The following is an 18934-nucleotide window of genomic DNA, read 5'->3' as shown; positions in this document are numbered from 1 at the left end:
ACAGAGGGATTATCATGTTGAAATTTGTCAGCTGGAATGGTTAAGTGAGTTCTAACATGGGTTTTAATGTTGTGTTAGTTAACATAATGTAATCCCCCAGTGTAAGCCCAAAAATGGTGTAGAATTTACGAGTAGTAACCTCGTTGTGCTACCACGAGTCTGAAACTCCTAATTTGGTTTCCCATTCCCAGATTGTCTATGACCTAGTACATAACACTGCTTTGTTAGACCAGAAGTTTTCAATCTTTTCCATCCATGATCATGTGTTATAATGGAAAAAAAGTAACCATAAAAAGAGGAAGGATGATCGTGACCCTCTGTCCCCCTCCCCCCTCAGATCAGATCAGGTTTTCCCTTGGAGGCTGTGACCTGCATGTTTGGTACCCATGTGTTACTTCATAAATGCTAATGGGCAGCCATAGCTGAGATAAGAAATAGATGAGTTTTACTGTGGTAGGGAGTGGAAGGATTTGCCCCTGGTGTGAATTAGTGTTCAAGTTCCAAGGGAGCGAGCGGGAGTTTGATCCCCTCTGAATAAGTGGCTCACTTTTTCTTACGCTGCCTTCATGCATCTTAATACTTCCTGTCCATTATTCAACTTGCTGTTCAAGATTCAGTGGTTCATCAATTTCAAAAATGGCCCTTGGTGATAGAAGGCAAACTTCTATCATACTGGAGAACAAACAGGATTTTGTGAAATTCTTTTGAATATCTGATGTAGTGAAATTATTTCAAAGGCCCCTTAAAGTTTTTCAACATTATGAAGTAAAGAAGTTTAACTGGTGGTTGCCTGAATCACATACTGTTTAATTGGTTGGAGTTAAATGTTTAGTTCCCTTGCCAAACTAAAGAGAACAAGTCAAATGAGAATACAAATGATGTTATAAATACTCTGTACAAAATCTGGATTTTGTGGAAATACACAACTATTCTTTAACAGGTTCTTTGTTGGGGGGGGATTGTTTTCAGGCATATCTCGATGAACTGGTAGAGCTCCACAGAAGATTAATGACATTGAGGGAAAGGCATGTACTGCAACAGGTGAGGAGAGCTCTTGTGCAGTATCAGAGTGCTCAACAAAGTCAAGAAACCAAATCTGTTCTTCCTCTTTTAACCTAAAGCTTTATAATCTGACTTCATAGCGCTCAGGCCTGAGACTGCATAATATATTGCCTATTCAGAATGTTAATATGACCTAAAGAACTATATCACACAATTTTTCATTCCATTGCCACATATGAGCACACTTTTGAGTTGGAATCGATTCCCTTGAGTTTTCCAGATTTACTGACAGATATAAAAATAGTGCTTATTTGAGCTAAATGTTGTCACTAATTTACGATATTGATCAGTACATTTTTCAAGCTGCTGATTCATGAAAATTGGACACAGGCCAATAAAATATGGTTTGTGGGAGGGCAAAATGAGTAGAAATATTGAACAACTGGGCAAGAATCCTGTTTATTTTTTGGAAAACCATGATGAAATCCTTGGTGAAAAGCCATAAAATACAATTTTAAAGAGTGATCATGAAAACAAATGTCACTTTTATGGTAAAACACAGTATATTCATTCCTTACTCTTCCTCAGTCATGGGAGACAATTGATTACTTTGGTGTAAACTAGTTGATCAGAACTAAAAAAGCTTCAAATACTCTGATAGCATTATATAGTGGTAAGAAATGACTTGCATTATATTCTATCTGCATTCAGTGATCTCGGCATTGTCAGGTACTGTTGGATTACAAATGGGTAGAGATGAAACAATTTACATTATTAACAGAACAGAAGTAATTGTAGTACAGATGGCTTTATTGTGTTTACAGCAATTAGATACCACAGTGATAGGCACTTTGAGATTTTTACCACTTCCAATTGATTGCAATCACTCAGTAAATTTCTCAACACTTGCATAAGTACATATAAAAACAAAATACTTTGCAGGCCTTCAGCATTAATCCATGAGTGCATATTTGTTCACACATTCTTTTGTGACTGATCATGAGAAAGTAGCGCAAGTTGAGTATAACACAGAAATCTCAGATTTGGATATTTCTAGTTAAACAGGACCCCAGCTGACTGTGTCAAATTTAATCTCTAAGTATATCCTTGTCCAAGTTCAGTATGTCTTTAACATATTGTTGTTTCCAGTCACACTTTGCCACTAGAGTTCATTTGCTCTTCATTGCCAATTGAAGAAGCTTCTCTCACCAAGCAAAATGGTGGGAAAAACTAACTCCAGAAGGGCTTGCATAACTTAGCAGAGCATAGTACCTAGGTGGCTGGAAGTGGCAAGTGAAAACTTTTTTAAACCATCTTTACAATTGTCTTTAAACCATCCACAAACAGGAGACAGAGGTGGAAATGAGCCAAAAAAAAAGAAAAGTAGGGAAATGGGTAGGATAATCCAAGTTGTGTCAGTAATTTTACTGTTTCTCTTCTTGGTCCAATGGCGTTGAAGTTTTTATGGAGGTGAGTTTTCTGTCATTGGTGGAAAGATGATGGTTTAAGTCACGGAAGCAGCTTTTGTGCCTCATATTGGAGTATCGCTTGTGTTGGAGAGGTTACTTGCTTTGATTCCTCACTCCCATGCTAGAGAACGAGGATGGAGACCTTCTGAAGAGCGACAAAATTAAAATGGAGATCCTCAACGTCTCTTTCTGACTATGAAGAGTAAAGAAATGTAAAAACAAAACCCATGAATTATAAATTAACCTCAAGACTCTCCAGGGCAAATGTTATTTTATGCTAAATGAGTTTCTCAGAAGATTGAAAGCACTCATTCTTTGATCTTTGCTTCGTAATGCGTGTGAAGAGTGTGATTATGATACCATAATGCATGTCTCAACCTAACTTAGTGCCTAATGAACTCCAGTTATAAAAGTTAGGTTTATTAAGTACCAATACTGTCCAGCACCTTGTGAGATCATTGTTCTACAAATCCTGTCCCTGAACTGTGAATGTGCCCCAAGCTGTTAGTAGAGATCCAATGAAAGCTGAATTTATGGGAAGGTTATTCAGGCCAAGACAGTGGTAAAATTTTATTTTGCTGATGTAGCTAGGAGTTGTAAAATATTAGCCACAAAAGGCTTCTGCCATCCAATTAAACTAGAAGAAAGAGCAGGAATAGTTACCCATTTTCTATGCTGGCAAACCCTCTCTGATACCAGGACTTATTTATAGTAGTAACTTCATATAGAAAAATGCCTTGATTGTTGGTAACAGGACTTTACTTTTAAAGAAGCTTTTGATCCATCCATATTAGAGAGGAGCAGAGGGAAGAAATATGGGAGAGAGAAACTGGAGTCTATCCATGTAGGGTTTTAAAAATGAGGGCAGTTTTGAAGTGGAACCTAGGAAGTAATTGAAAGACTTTTATGGAGAGAGATTCTTTGGAAGGAGTTTATGGTCTCTTTTGGTATATAGAAGAGCAGGCAGCAGTATTCTGCATGTGATAGTCTGAAGAGCAGGGACATAAAGGAGTTGCAAGTCAGAGGAAGAAGAAATGAAGGCATAGATGAGGACTTTAACAGGGTTAAAGTTGAAGCAGTGATACTTGTAGGCCATGCTGAATATCTTATGAGAGATGTAGCCTTTCAGAATTGAGGACTATGGAAGGAGGAGAGAAGTTTTGCAGGCTCAGTTGTCACCAAGTCTATAAATGGCGATAGCAAACAGGAGTTCTCTGTTGAAGAAAAAAGTAAGAAAGATATGGCTGATTGAGGCTGCTGCTCTTGCCCAAGAGAAGCAATTCTCTGTGAAACAATTAATTGAAGGAAGCTGAGATGAGTCCACAAGTTTGAGGCAGGGAGAGCAGACGGGAGTATTATTATGCGACATTATAGATGTCAAAAGATACATATTTGAGTAATGTCAATGTAAAGGTGGTAGTTAAGGCTAAAGGTACTTATGAATTGGCCAAGAGGGAGAATATAGATGGAAAAGATCGGTTGACCACGAACTGAGCCACATGAGAAATCTATTTGCTAGTATTTGTGGGAGGTGGGGGTGTGCTACCAGATAGAAATTGCAACAAAAATCACATTTAAAAAATAATCTTCCCCATTTTCTCTTCTAGGGAATATGTATGATAAATAGAAGGGATTGAGACTTCTTCTAATAATGCAACAGCTTTTATGCAATTAGAAGTGAAACAGCAGCAGATTGTTAGCCATTTACCAGTACTCAAGCTTACATCTCGACCAATGTGTTAAACTTGGTTCCCTGAAGTTAGGTGCCTGAATCCATACTTAGTCACCGTGGGTGAAATCCTGACCTCACTGAAGTCACTGGGAATTTTGCCATCAAATTCAATGGGCCAGGATTTTGCCTCATACGTTTAGGCACAAGGGGACACATCCTACACTCATGTAAGCTATCATAGTTCTGTCAAAGTCAAGGGCTTTTCCAAAACACTGAGCATCATTGGGTATGTCTACGCAGTCCATGGGAGCAAGCCTCCCAGCATGGGTTAACAGACTCAGGCTAATGGGGCTTGAGCTCTAGAAATAGCTGTTTAGACAGTGCTTTGACGATGTGACTTGGGCTGGAGCTTGGGATCTGAAGCCTAGGGTTGGGAGGGACCAATGGAAATCACAAGTGCTGAGCCCCACTGAGAAACAAGTCATTCATTTAGGTATCTAAATAATAGAATTAGGTGCTTAACGTCAGGTGGCATCCAAGTTTTGAAAATGTGGGCATCTGAGGGAAGCTTGCAAATCTGGGAACTATCAAATGGTTTAAAACCCTCCATACACTGAAAATGGGTTTGTCGTCATTTGCACTCTAGTCCCCTCATGCACACATGCTCATTTTCTTGTTTAAGACAGATAAAATTGTTGCGGCGTGATGGATAGTGATAAAACTGATCTGGAGCAACGTTATGTAAACAGAATTGTACATTAAAGCAGAAAAGCAAAGCTCACAAATGGGATCTTTTTGGACTTTGCTGCCTGGATACTCAGAATAAAACATTTTAATGTTGTGTTTCTAACATTATAACTGTCAGGCTTCCTGGCAACTAATCTAAACCTTTATTCTTTTTCTAGTATTTTTTAATAGCATAAGGATGTGTGCTCTAATATTATAAGTCATAAACACTACTCGTTGGCAGGCAGTCAAGAACTCCAAAATCTTAGAAGCTTTTCATAGAACTCTCAGGGTCTATCCTGATGTATTTTTGTACATCCCTTAAAACTTTTGGAGTTCATTTCACTCTGATTTATCAGGGTGCCCTTGGCACAGTGGATATATTTCTTGAGACCAGGATGAGGGATAGGGTTAAAATGTTTATATTACTTAGTCTAAGGCTTAAAAAGCCTGAAGTAGATACTGCTCAATAAAAGAGGTTTTTATCTGGTTTTTTAAAGTGTACACATTTCTTAAAAATGCATCTCTTAACACTCTTAAGTGTTTTTATATTTAAAAAATCAAGTATATTGTTAGGGAAGCTAGCCAAGGGTACTGTTCTGGCACAGTATCACCGAGAAACATGTTAAATAGAATTCTTCAAAGGAGGGCTACCTCTTACCTTCTCCAATGTACATAAACTTGATTATGAACTAGTTGTTGTATTTGGAGATGATGCATTAGTGATGTGGATTACAGTCCTAACTTTACAAAATTAGGTTGGATTTCTTCCCATGTTTCTGTTATAAGAGAGGACTGAGGACTATCTCTAAAAGAGAGAAGTTGCCACATATTATAGTTATTTGCTGTCTGGTACCTAGTATTTTGTTTCATCATTTAACATTTTGCTCTTAAAATCAGTTCAGGACCTGAGAGATGGAAGAGATTGGGGTTGGGTGGGTTGTTAATGATCAAATGGACAGATGAAGTAGAATGTATTAGATTAAAAGTCCCACAGTGAAAAAAACTAAACCTGAGAGGCACAGCTTTAAATGAAGTGCAAATAAACCAGAATCAATTTCAGAAGCAATGTCTGAACTTGGATTTTCGGTATTCAGAGTTCTGACCTAATTGAAATCTAAACTGAACCTTTTTTCCCCACCTGGGGAAAAAGAATTTATGTAGTTAGTTAGAAAGCGCAGTTTTAATTCTGAAAGAGGCATTCTTCTCTGTCATTTTTACCTTGTTTCCAAATGGTGTGGTCAAATCCTCCAGTTCAGAACCCCACAGCACATTATTTCATTTAGCTTAGTATAGTAAGCCTCTTCCTCTCTGCTACAGGCAGGAAGAACCATTTGTTCAAAGAATGAAAATGAGAGGGAGAAATTAAACAAATGTTGTTTTTGGATTAGTCATGGCTTTATTTTTTTTTAAATAAGTTATTTACATTGCACTACAACTATTACATTTTTACCAGATTTGTCATTCTAGTCTATATTCTATCCATCATTTATAATCCAGTGTGTTTTTCTTTTACTGTTGGAAAAGGAACAACAGGTTAGATAATGTGCTCAAAAACAAAATAAGGCATCTGTAACAACAGATTGTTTCATATAGGGATGGGTCAGACTCCATTATCTATTATAGAATCGTAGAATATCTAGGTTGGAAGGGACCTCAAGAGGTCATCTAGTCCAACCCCCTGCTCAAAGCAGGACCAATCCCCAACTAAATCATCCCAGCCAGGGCTTTGTCAAGCCTGACCTTAAAAACCTCTAAGGAAGGAGATTCCACCACCTCCCTAGGTAACCCGTTCCAGTGCTTCACCATTCTCCTAGTGAAAAAGTGTTTTCCTGATATCCAACCTCATGAGAGCTTGCAGGTTTGAAATAAGAGAGCTCTTCTACACTGCAATGAAACACCCCGAACTGGCCCATATCAGCTGACTCAGGCTCAAGGGGCTTGGGCTGCAGAGCTATAAAATTGCAGTATAGCTGTATGTCAGTCATAATTGTGTGCAAGTATATTGTAATACAGCATAGTGTAATGTGCACAATGTGATGCAAAGTTTTAGTGAAACTGATAGACATTTGTCTGAAGAAAATTTAATCCGGCTGTAATTTAAAATTCAGAAAGAGTAACTTAACTGAGTCTCATGCTAAATTGGTAAAATTCAACATCAAATGAAAAGTAGAACTACATGTGCAGAAAATGATTATTACAGCAATAGCCAGAGCTTCTAATGAGGATCATGGCCCCATTGTTCTATGTGCTTTACAAATGCATACAAAAGCAGAGTCCCTTTCCCATAAGAGCTTACAGTCTAAGAAAAAGTTGACATAATATCTTCAGTCTTGACCTGTCCAGGATTTAAAGAAATCTCCTTAACAGTTGGTCATATAAAAAAAATTCTACACAAATATCCATACTTCTAAGATAAGCAATGTCTTGAATATTTTTATAGTGTCAAATGTACCTAAGTTTTTTTTTCAATAGTTTAAGTTAAGTTCATTAGTTTTTCTTGTAAATTGGGGAGCTAAATTCACCTATATACTCTTTGCTCATGCTGTAGGTTCCAAAATCCCCTCACATCTGTAATATTTGACGATTGCTTTTGCAGAGCAGTTAAATGATTGTGCCAAGAAGTTGCACATGCATTTAAAACTTTTGGGGAAATAGACATTTGAATTGAACCTTTTTCTTTCAATATACTAAATAAAGAGGTTATTTTTCCTCTTCCTCAGAAAATGAAATATATGCTTCTGCTTGTTCCTTTTCTGCTTCCTCTCATCCTAAAACTGAGTGTGAAGGCTTTTTTCTATAAAATCCATAAGACGCTATTTATTACACTATTGGATTGCCAAGCACAATCCAGTTGGCCAAGACAGAGTTGGATGACCTCAGTAATGCTGCTATAGAAATTCATTTTGTTAGTGTGACAATTATCTGTGTGTTCTTTTCAAGAAAATTCATAACCACAGTTAATTACCAATCAGTCATCTCGCTTTTTAGGAATTGAGTCGTGAGAATTAACTCTAAAGCAGAAGACGAAGTTTCTTTAGACAAATAGAAGTTTCTTATACTTAGTGGCATTGACTTTTTAAAAAATCCAACTCAGAAAAACTAGAGTTGTAATGTTTGAAGTCAGGGAATGAAGAACAATCTATTTGAAAAGAGGCTATCTTCTAAACAATGGAACAAATCCCATGCAGCATGGATTCGCTCCATATAACTTGATTCTTGGGCTGGGGTAAGGAATTCTCTCCCCCAACTAAATGAGCTGTGTATAGCTTGGGTGTGGCTAAACATTTGGAATGGACATGACAATGAGTGTGTTCTAAATTCCCAGACAACTAGAGATGGAAAGAATGTGGAGAGAAGTAGTGGTCCTCTCTGCTCCCTCTGTGACTTTATTCCAGATAATCCATATGACTGTAGATTCACTGGGGTTGCAGCTGCCATGGTACCACATCTCCCTCAGTGTGCCAGCTGAAAGAGGTGCCCTGGGGTTCTGCCTAATGAAAAGCAGGTGCATGTGGAATCTGATTCCATGAGCTATCACTTGTCCCTTCCTCACTGTTAACGTTCAACAAATAATGGTATTGCTCTCCTAAGTGTGGCTAGTTTGTCTAGATACATGCCTTGTAGCATACATTATTCAGAGTTAAATTAGAAATGTCATATAAATATCATAAAAATAAAATATAGAAAATCAGCTGTCAGCATAACTGCTCCTTCCAGATATAAATGATCATTTACGCAGGCTATGTCTACACTGGCAATTGAATGACAAAACTTTTGTCTTTGTCTTTGTTTAACCCCCCTTCCTCCACCTCCCCCACCTGAAAAGCAAAAGTTTTGCTGTGACAAGCGCCAGTGTGAACAGCATGTTGTCAGCAGGAGCGCTTTCCTGCCGACAATGCAAATGCTACTCATTGAGAGTAGACTCTTTTTGTTGGCAGGAGAGCCGACAAACAGCAGCTACACTGCATGACTTATCACAGCTGTGCTGCTAAGACACAGCCATGTCGCTAAAAGCTGTGTAGTATAGACCTAGGCTTAGTGTGAAATGAACTAGCTTGCTTATGTCCTTCACCATTTCTGGCAAGACCCCCTCACCCCTTTTCTGACGAGACATGTATGAACACTAGGTAATCTGAGCAATGTGTGTCTCACCAGGTAAAGGAGTTTCCCCTTGTCTTCCTGATGAGATTAGTTTGTGGTTTAACTTTAAACACCTGTTTTGCTTTAAAATATATCATACTTGATATAGAGTTGTTAATCCAAAAGATGTAGCATATATTCCTGGAATTAACAATTGATGCAAGATCTGTTGAGATTTCCACTGTAACTGAACTTGTGATTTTGTGAAGTTTTTTGTTTTAAACTGGTAACTATTTTGTAAGGCTTGTTCCCCTCCTCCAAGAATTTATGGGGTCCCAACAGTCATCAAAGGCCACGTATTACATAATAAGCTTGATAATGTTATCAAAGTGTCCAGTAAACCAGACCCACATATGGGAAAACAGACACCAAACATACATAAGACATTTTATAAACAGATATATTATTATTTTGTATTTGGTGCCCCTAGGTGGACATGACTCCATTATGCTAGGTGTTGTACAAACACATAAAAACACCATCTCTGTCCCAAACAGTTTACAATCTACTATTAGTACATTTAAATATACACAGATATATACACCTCTGCCCCGATAGAACATGAATTCGGATATAACATGGTAAAGCAGCGCTCCAGGGGGAGATGCTGCACACTCCAGCAGATCAAAGTAAGTTTGATATAACATGGTTTCATCTATAATGCGGTAAGATATTTTGGCTCCCGAGGACAGCGTTATATCAAGGTAGAGGCGTAATAAGTTTTAATGTACGTATATTTATTGCCATAGCTGTGAGAGTGCCTCTTTCCTTCTCTTTTACCATTTTGTCTTAGCCTGTGGTCTTGTAAAACCATTTGATCGTGTTTTCCTCTTTAAAGGTAACCATATTACAAATGTTTGTACTTGCAAAAGGTTTAATACCAGTCATGTCCTGTAATAACAGAATTCCTAGCTATGAGCCAGATAAATGCGCTAGACAAAAATTTTACCTCCACACCTCTCAAAGACTTTTTAAAATAACTAGTTAGCAATTTGTAAAAGGCTTGTAAAAAAAACCCAGCCTTTTCTTGGTGCTAATAATTATTGTTAGGTGTTAATTCCAGCTGGAAATTAGCTGAATCTGGAGTTTGGCCTTAGTTTTGGGTACCCTTATTGGTTATGTTCTGGAGAAACAAACAGATGTAGTTTGAATTAAGATTCTGTTTTGTCAAAACTACTAGAACTTCAGGGGAGGGATGGAAGGGAGATTAACATAAAAGGTTCTGATTTTGTTCCATTTGTTGTTTTGGTCTTGTGGACTTGTTCCTATTCATTATACAGTAAATTGTAAAAATATGAAATTGGTGGAATTTTCACCTAAATATTCTTTTTCTCTTTCTCCTCCCAGATTGTAAACCTTATAGAAGAAACTGGACACTTTCATATCACAAACACAACCTTTGACTTTGACCTTTGCTCATTGGACAAAACCACAGTCCGTAAACTACAGAGTTACCTGGAAACATCTGGAACATCCTGAGGATACAGCATCTGGCTGCATCAAAAACTGTTTTTTAAATAAAACATTCAAAGTGATGCAACCAAAATGGAAAAAAATAAACCAACCCTCTTCAGCTTTATTTTTCTTTAAAGCCAGTCATCATCTCTTGATAAAGGAGGGAAAAGTGACAAGACTCAGAGGATCGCTCTTCTCACCAAGGAAATGCTCTGGAAGAGTTAGCCTGGATAGCCTTGAAAAAAAAAACACAAAAAAACCCACAAAAAAACTTGTTCTTAATGAATGTGTATGGTATCATGTATCTCTCTGTGGTGTTCCAGTCCACAAGACGAATGCATGTTCAACACACTGCCTTATTACATAACTGATCTATTTATTATTGCATACATATATTCTAAAGTCATTGAGGGAATGACACTACCAGATGTTACAAGTACTCGGGTTCCATGTATGCTCCTTTGATGCAGCACCATCACAAGCCTAGTAACCTTACTCATGTTAAAATGCCACTTATTGCTGACTTTCTCTAGTCACTTAAAACACTGTAGTCTTGTTTCCACTTCTGCAGTTTCAGGAAACAAGGTACCAACTGGGGGACCAAGAAGTGGCCCTAATATTTGTCTCCAGTCTGCCACAGTGGGTTGGACCACAGGTCCTTGGCTCTATCCATTTATTGATCTTAGACCATGGTAAAAAATGCACCAAATAGGATGATATGACTTGCTGTCTAGCCTTAGTCAATAAACCAGTAGGACTTGTAACAAAAAAGTGTTACCATGTAATGTCCTGAATCCAGCATTGTTTGTCATCAACATTCTTGTGTCTGTTTTAATGTTATAATATTAGATATATATAAAAGTGAAGGTGTTCTACAGGATCACCATAAAAGGAAGAATACTGGTCCTGTTTTCTAAGGAAATGTTGTAGAAAATTCTTAATTTGGAGCTATTTATTACTGTGAGTTTCAATACTCTTCTGCTGCCAGTGTGTGACTCACCTTTACCATAAAAACTGTTGGCATAGTATTTTTGTTTGTTCATACAGTACATGGTCTGATTAGACTTTTTTTTTTTTTACATCTGATAAATTAAAATCCTTTCTTTGAAAAAATATCTTCGTTGATATACAGTGACATGTTGGAATATATATATGTTTATAGGTTCCAAATTTCAGTACCTGTTGAGTAATCTGCTTACGTTTCCAGAAGGATTTCTTGTCTGTGAAAACAAATGTTCTTCCATGTACATTTCCTTAAAATGAGGAATATTTCATATACATGTGCAATCCAGAGAATTTACAAATAGTTGGAAATCAGTGCTCTGTGATCTCATTATGATGGTTTCATTATGAAACCGTCACCTCTTTATGGGAAATTAAACTCTTGATCCTGATTAAAAGAGAATGCAATTAAGAAATACTTCTGGATCCGAAGGTTTTTTCAGTCTTAAGAAAACGTGTTTGCAGAGAGGCCAGTATATTTCCCATATATGCTTACATGCCAGATGTAGTATATTCATTCACAGTTGAACAACGGTAGTATCTGTATGTTTTATTGTTTCATGTACATGGTTTTGTGCGGTACAGTGAAACTAGATTCCTGCTGGGGTTATTTCTTCATATTCAAATGGGAATTAACACTGTTTCTTTAAGTCCAAAGAAAATCGTATATTTTATTTTGGGGGGGGGGTTTCAGTTTTTTAAATTTAAAATGTTGTTTAACCATACTCCCATGGAAAGTCTCTTTCAGGCTTCCAAAAGAACAAGTGTACTTTTTTCAGTAATGTTATGACTCTTATTGATGATTGGCATGAAACATACTTGAAGCGTTATGTTGTTAAGTCCACGTCTCAATGTGCAATTGTTGGAGGAAAACATCTTTAAAAATCATTTTGACATTGGATGATGATGGGAGGGAGGGGAAGGCATGTTGGAGGGTGGGGTTAATTTTTGTCAACATTTTATATGAAAATGTTTTGAAATCTAAAAGCAATCTTTAAAAAAGTCTTTGAACTAATAGTGCACATTCAACTTACCACCTTTTTAGTTAAATCAGATACCTGTGGAGTCTGGTCCATTTTGACTTTTCTAACTAAATTTTGTGGTAAAAACTCTTGAACTTCAAGAGGGAAAGGGAGCCCAAGATTTCTTCTAGCATGAATTGACTATCCTGCTGTTTTAAATAACTGGTGAAATAAGTCATGTTACCCATGGAAATACTAGCCAACTTCTACTGTACGTATGAATGGAGGTGGAAGGGTAGAGAAGCCCATATAAAAGAGAGACTATTGCAATAACAATATAACTTTACCTCTGAATTTCATATAAATCCTTGATCATCGTTAAATAAAATCTTAGTGCTCTAATTTGATAAGATTTGGAAATAAACAGACTGCAACTGCATTTTATGTGTGTTAACTGTAAAGTGAGTTTTCCACAAAATTCTGATAGAATGAGAGTCACTAAGCGTTGATCTCTTTAAAAAACAAAAAAGTTTTACATTAGCTATTTTCATCCAGTTTTGTATGCAGAAACAAAATAAATCCTTTTTCAATTAATTTCAAATAGTCATATTTCTCTTAAAAGAAAAATCATAAAAACCCTACCTAAATCCACCACGTTTATGATCGTTGATCCTTGGGACCAGTTAAAATGTTTTCACATACGTTCAGCCTTGCAACCGCTACATTAGCTTTTAAGTGCAAGAGAATAAAAGGTTTGGGATTTCATTTAGTGCCGACCTACTTAAAAAAAATTAACTGAATGAATTTAGTTAATGGATTAAGTTGACCAGACAGAGGTTAGCAGTAAGCAATATTTTAAAACCCTCTTTTACATCACTAGTTGAACACTGTAATTAAAAAGTAACAATTGTATATCATGGAAAGCACAAGTTTATTCTTCAAGACTAAGATTTATTTGGGCATAAGCTTTCATGGGTAAAAAACCCACTTCTTCAGATGCATTTATCCATGGGTGGGTTTTTTACCCATGAAAGCTTATGCCCAAATAAATCTGTTAGTCTTTAAGGTGCCACCGAACTCCTCATTGTTTTTGTGGGTACAGACTAACACAGCCATCCCCCTGAAACTTTATTCTTGAAACTAACTAAATGTTCATCTCAGGAATTGGCTATCCAAGTGGGATAACATTTTAACAGTAAAAGTTTGAGTCACTTGAAAACTTCAACTTCCCCTAAATTTAAAAAGGTATTTTAATCCACCTTAATACAAGAGGAAACTTCTTACAGAATAGACCTGTATTTGGTGGCACAAGCTGTGGTAAAGAGGTTGAGCAAAAAATAAGTAAAATTTAATTGAGGATCAAAGGTGTAAAGCATGAAATAACTACATTTGTGCTGTATCGGTAACAGTCTTTGAAGTGTAAGAGGTGTTTTAGTTATTTCCATCTGTGAATTTGTCCCTTTTTATTAGGGAAAATCTACATACATTCAAAAGTAAAGCAAACATAGTACTTGTGATTGACAAGATCCAACATAATATTTTATTAAGACTTCATAAGAGATTTTAGTTTTAGATTTAAGTATGTGACAGTCTGTTTCAGGTCAGTGAAAAGTGTAATTATTATTTGGATTTCTTAGAAGCTACATTAGTGTTCTGACCTCTTGAAATACCTCATAAATTTAAAACCCTATTACTTGGAGCTTGCAGAGCTGATGGGAAAGTAGCTAGATGTCTGTAGAGAATCTTGTCCTTTTTTGTTGTCATGTGCATTATCTCATCCAGGCAGTGTCTGGAGGAGAATGTTTGGTTTGCTTTCATGTTATATTTCTTTGTTCCATCGGGATTACTTTTCTATCTTCCATCACTTGCTTGCTTTTTAATTGTGTGTACCGTATCTTTCAGCAGGCTCATATTTCAATCTGTATTTTTGTGTATGTGTATTGGTCCATTGACTTCTACAGCTTGATGCTAAGCTGGAGTTGACTTAGACTCCACTTAAAATCGTGTTATTTACTCAGTCACTTGTGGCTGCTCTATCCAGTCTGTCGTTAGGGGACATTGAGAGAGTGGATTTTAAATCAGGAAGACAAAGGTGCTACTGTCTAAAGTGTAAATATGTATTTTGGCACTCCTACTACAATAAACTGAAATAGAGGCTTATGATGAAAATACTGACAGGCCCTTAACCATGGCAGGAGGTACCAGGCACTATAAAAATAAATAATGTAAAACTTATTCTAAAGATTAACAAGTACAAGACAGATGTTTTTCTGAACCTCAACAGTTTCCCTAATTGTTAAACTGTATATATTGTACTTCATGAAGGTTTTTACGCTGTTTTAACATTAATTCCTTAGCACAGACTGTTCATGGGTGCCCAATTCCCAGCGCTGGATAGCGTACCTGGAAAATTTACTCTAGGGCATGAAAGAATTAAGAAATTCTGGTGGATGATGGGACTACAGCTCCTATTTCTGAAGCGTTTTTGTGTGTGCATGTGACTTAACCAGTGCATTAGTGCAGTTAGAACAAGTAAGTTTACAAGACTGGCCCTGTGAGTGAGAGAGCAGACAAATTTACATCAAAGCACAATTATACAAGGGCCCTGCATTTACTTGAGCAGCAAGAAGTGCCAGAGTGACTAGACAGGAAGGAGAAATATTACCACAAGAACAATGCCCTTTCAGTTTTGATTAAAAAAAAAAATTAGGTGGCTGAATATTATTCCTTACATTAATGGAGAGAATACTGTTTCCTGATCAGCACTTAGATCTTGTTTAAGATAGCAGGACACAATATTCAGGGTGCAGGCTTTTGAGTGCATTTTTCGTATAACTGGGTTGTTGTTGACGCTAAGGATCTGAGGGTTAAGTGGATTGTAGTAGGGGACAAACATCTGAGTTATCATGAAATGGATTTGAGACACTAATGCCTGATTAATATTCATGGTGAGTATTATATCTAATCTATTTGCTTTTTCTACATCAGGCTGATTCATTCTGCCATAAAGCAATACCTTTGCATTTTTTTTCAGCATGAAGACTGAGCAAAGTGAAATGTTCATCTGTGAATGCAACAGGAGGTGCATTTTCATCATGATGGGGATAGCTCAAGCTGGAAATCTCCCACTCTTGGATGTTACTTCAAATGAGTCATGCATTTTCCTATGTTCCATCACCCAACGTGTGCTGTAAAGCTGGTCCTTCCATTAATAAACTGTGCCCTCATCTCTTATAAGAGTATGGCATAAATGATTGCCTTTCATCATCACTGCTGGATGCAAACAGAATTCAAGGTCTGTGTCCAGTTCAGGAAATTGTAGGCTTGTTAAGTTGTCAATTACCTGTTTCTTTTAAGACCTAGAAGTAAAGCTAATCTCCACCAAAGGGGAAAGAAAGATGCACCGGTACTTAACTTTTTTCCCCACAATTTCTCCCCTTAAACAATTTCCAGAAGTTTCTAAAGGTTAGAAAAGGGAATATGCACTAACCATTAAGAAAAGAAATGAAAAGATAAAAAAATGAGTTGTGCTAAAAGCCCTGGCTGTGCAAGTAATAAGGTCATAATGGTGATATTGATTTCAGTGCAGGGCAGACATTCCTAGCACATGTGGTTTGTGTATCTGTGTCTGAGTGGGTGGTCTAGAAAAAAGTGCTAAATACAGCAAGATGGCTTAGTTTTTGAGCACTGGAGGGAGACCTTCAAGACAGGCTCAGCCAGTGTCATCCAAGGCTCTCTAGGATAAAGCCGCTTTCCGTTAGCTTTGTTCTCAGAGGCTAAGCCGTAACTTTCTTTATTCATTTAAATATTGGAGTCTCTATTCTGCACAGTATCAATGACATGGCAGAGGTTTTAGTGTTCGCTGGTTTTTTAGGTGGGTAGTTTGTGGGGGAACTAGTAACATGGAATGTAGTAAATTTTTCTATTTATTCTGTCTGATTCATTTTCTCAGTATTTTGAGTCTCCTTTTAAACTTGTGTAACTTTAAATATAGCCTGGGGGGAAAAAAACTATTTTCATTATAGGATCACACTTTATTAGCACAATCCATTAACAAAAGCTGAATTACAATTAAACTTCTTTGTAAGTACATATGATACCAGTATGAATACCACACAAATGCCAGTCTGCTGTGACAAGCCCAGCCTGATGATTTGTAGAGCCCTCTGCAGAATATCAGAAGTGAGGACTCCTGGATACTTTTTAGTAGGGTATGTTATTAAAATGTGCCTTTAGCACACAGGTTGAGCTCTTTTGTAAAGCAGAAGGTTGGTCTTGTGCGTGAGGCACTGGATTGCTATTCACATGATCTAGATCAGTGGTTCTCAAACTTTTGTATTGGTGACCCCTTTCAAACAGCAAGCCTAGGAGTGCAACCCCCCTTTTAAATTAAAAACTTAAAAAAAATTCACTCTATAAATAATGGTGGCAAAATGGGCTTTGAGGTGGAGGCTGACAACTCGTGACCCCTCCAAGTAATAACTTTGCAACTCCTTGAGGGGTCACAATCCCCAGTTTGAGAACCCCGATCTAGATTCAGTACTTTGAGTAATTCTGTGCACAGATTCCACTCTTGGTGCCAATGTGTATGAGATTGGATTCTTTTGACATATCTGCAGGGGGTTAGGTCTGCCCTGACCATTCTCTCATTGTCAAGGATAGTAATTTTTCGCTTCCCCGCGTACAAACCTCATCACCTCCTCCCATCATACAAGAACTTTTTAATGGCAAACCTTAAATTGCTGAGGTTCAAAGATCTGCCCCTCTTGTAATGCTGTAGATGATAAATAGTAGCCTCACTTGATACCTGTGCTTGGGGAGGAGCAGCATTCAATTTGCAACTCTTTCTCCATAAGGAGTCAAAAAGCAAGGGAGGCAGAATTTAAGCTGTTTCTCCTGGACATGGCCATTTAACCCTTATCAGCCCCTGCCAAGCTCTCCAAGATGCTGCAGGTATCAGGCCCATTCCACGTATCAAGTGCTCTGGTGAGCCAAGACACCACACTGAGCTCCTAGGTGACATCTCGCAAGCCTCACTCATCACCCATCTCAGTGATGTCCTCAGAAAGGGGCCACAAAAGGAATACTGCTGTACTCCAAGAACCCAGGGATGGAAAGGCTCCCCTAAACTTCACTCTTCTAAAAGCCTGAAGATGGAGTTCCACCATAGTGTCCTGCACCAAAACCCAAAGCAACACTAACAGTCTGTTTCACACCAAGGACCGTGTTGCCTCTGGGATTGACAGTAAAACACCAAAGCCTTTGAAACAGAGTACTGTGACACCCTCCACCTCTGCATTAAGAGCTTCGATACCAACTACCTCAGTAGCAAGAACCGGCACTTTAGTATTCAACCACCTCCTTGATACTGGACAAGACTGCACTCCAAGGTAGTTTGAAGGCTCTTTACATTGACATCCATGCATTGCCAATACCGTACTTGCCTCACACTGAAGGGCTATGGAAGGTCATTATCAAACCACCTGCAGCACTGATGCCACAGCAATGCAGGCCTGACAGTAGTATACCTGTGCTGGAAGAAGTGTATTTATTTTCCTCCTCAGATGTGCCACTTCACCCCCATGGGTGGCACAGTGGAAATGTGGCAGAGAGTCAAGGGATGAATCCTTGAGGGATACCAGAAGACCATCAGGGAATCCCCCACATAGTACTCCGCTATATGTTTTGTCTCCACACTATCCCCTTGTGACGGAGCAGGGCGGATTTGACCTGGGACTGTCGCCTGGGAGTTACATTGGGGATGAGAAGGAAGCTGCCTGAGATGTAACCTGAGCCAGAAGGGGGACGGGGAGAAGTGACACCTTCTGCCCGGGAGACTGAACAAAGGAGAGGAGGAGCAGAGGGGAGGAGGGAGAGAGCTGCTGGAGGGATTTTTAGGTCAGTTTGGGCTGGGTGGTGCAACGCAGGGAACCCCAAGCTCGGGTCTAAGCAACCTGAACCCCCCAGAAGGACTTGATTGAGGGGTTCTGGTTGTACCTACACACTCTGCTTGGGACTGTGTTCCTGTCATCTAATAAACCTGTTTTACTGACTGGCTGAGAGTCACAGTGAATCTCAGGAAGAGGGGTGCAGGGCCTTGACTCCCACACATTCTGTGACACCCCATCAGCTGTGACTGTACTGGTCCCACTGGGGGTGAATCCATATGCAAGGAAACCTACATCTGTGACAGTGTCGCAAGCCAGATTCCCACCCAAGACAATACTTCAGCCATCTCAATTCTGTCTCAGTGCAACCTCAACTTTTTGAGGAACACAATGGTGACTATCACTCTTCTGATCAACAACGTCATCTCCCTTTCTTAAACATGCTTACAGACAACACCACTGTGATGTATTATACCAGCAGGCACTCAGCAGAGCCAGGTCTTCTCCATTCTGCCAGGAAGCTATATATCTCTGGGATTGGTGTATCTGTTATTGGATCACATTGGTGGCCCTTCCTCTTCCTGGAATGCCGAGTACCTTGGTGGACCAGCTCAG

General features: G+C 38.4%; 1 protein-coding gene across 3 annotated transcripts in view; it reads left to right on the top strand.

Annotated features, from left to right (window-relative positions):
* MLLT3 (MLLT3 super elongation complex subunit) overlaps positions 1-13067 on the top strand; it is a 223675-nt gene extending 210608 nt beyond the window's left edge. The window contains exons 10-11 of one of the 3 annotated variants that reach the window (XM_030567652.1): positions 970-1041; positions 10360-13067. In XM_030567652.1, coding sequence (XP_030423512.1) covers positions 970-1041; positions 10360-10491 — 204 coding nt within the window. In that variant the 3' untranslated portion in view covers positions 10492-13067. The remainder of the gene's footprint in view (positions 1-969; positions 1042-10359) is intronic. The other 2 variants (XM_030567654.1, XM_030567653.1) reach the window with 2 other exon arrangements.
* Positions 13068-18934: the final 5867 nt, after the last annotated feature.

Source organism: Gopherus evgoodei, chromosome 6 (genome assembly GCF_007399415.2).
Source record: "Gopherus evgoodei ecotype Sinaloan lineage chromosome 6, rGopEvg1_v1.p, whole genome shotgun sequence".
Lineage (NCBI taxonomy): Eukaryota > Metazoa > Chordata > Testudines > Testudinidae > Gopherus > Gopherus evgoodei.
The sequence above is the reverse complement of the archived record's forward strand: the minus strand, read 5'-3'. Positions and strand labels throughout refer to the sequence as shown.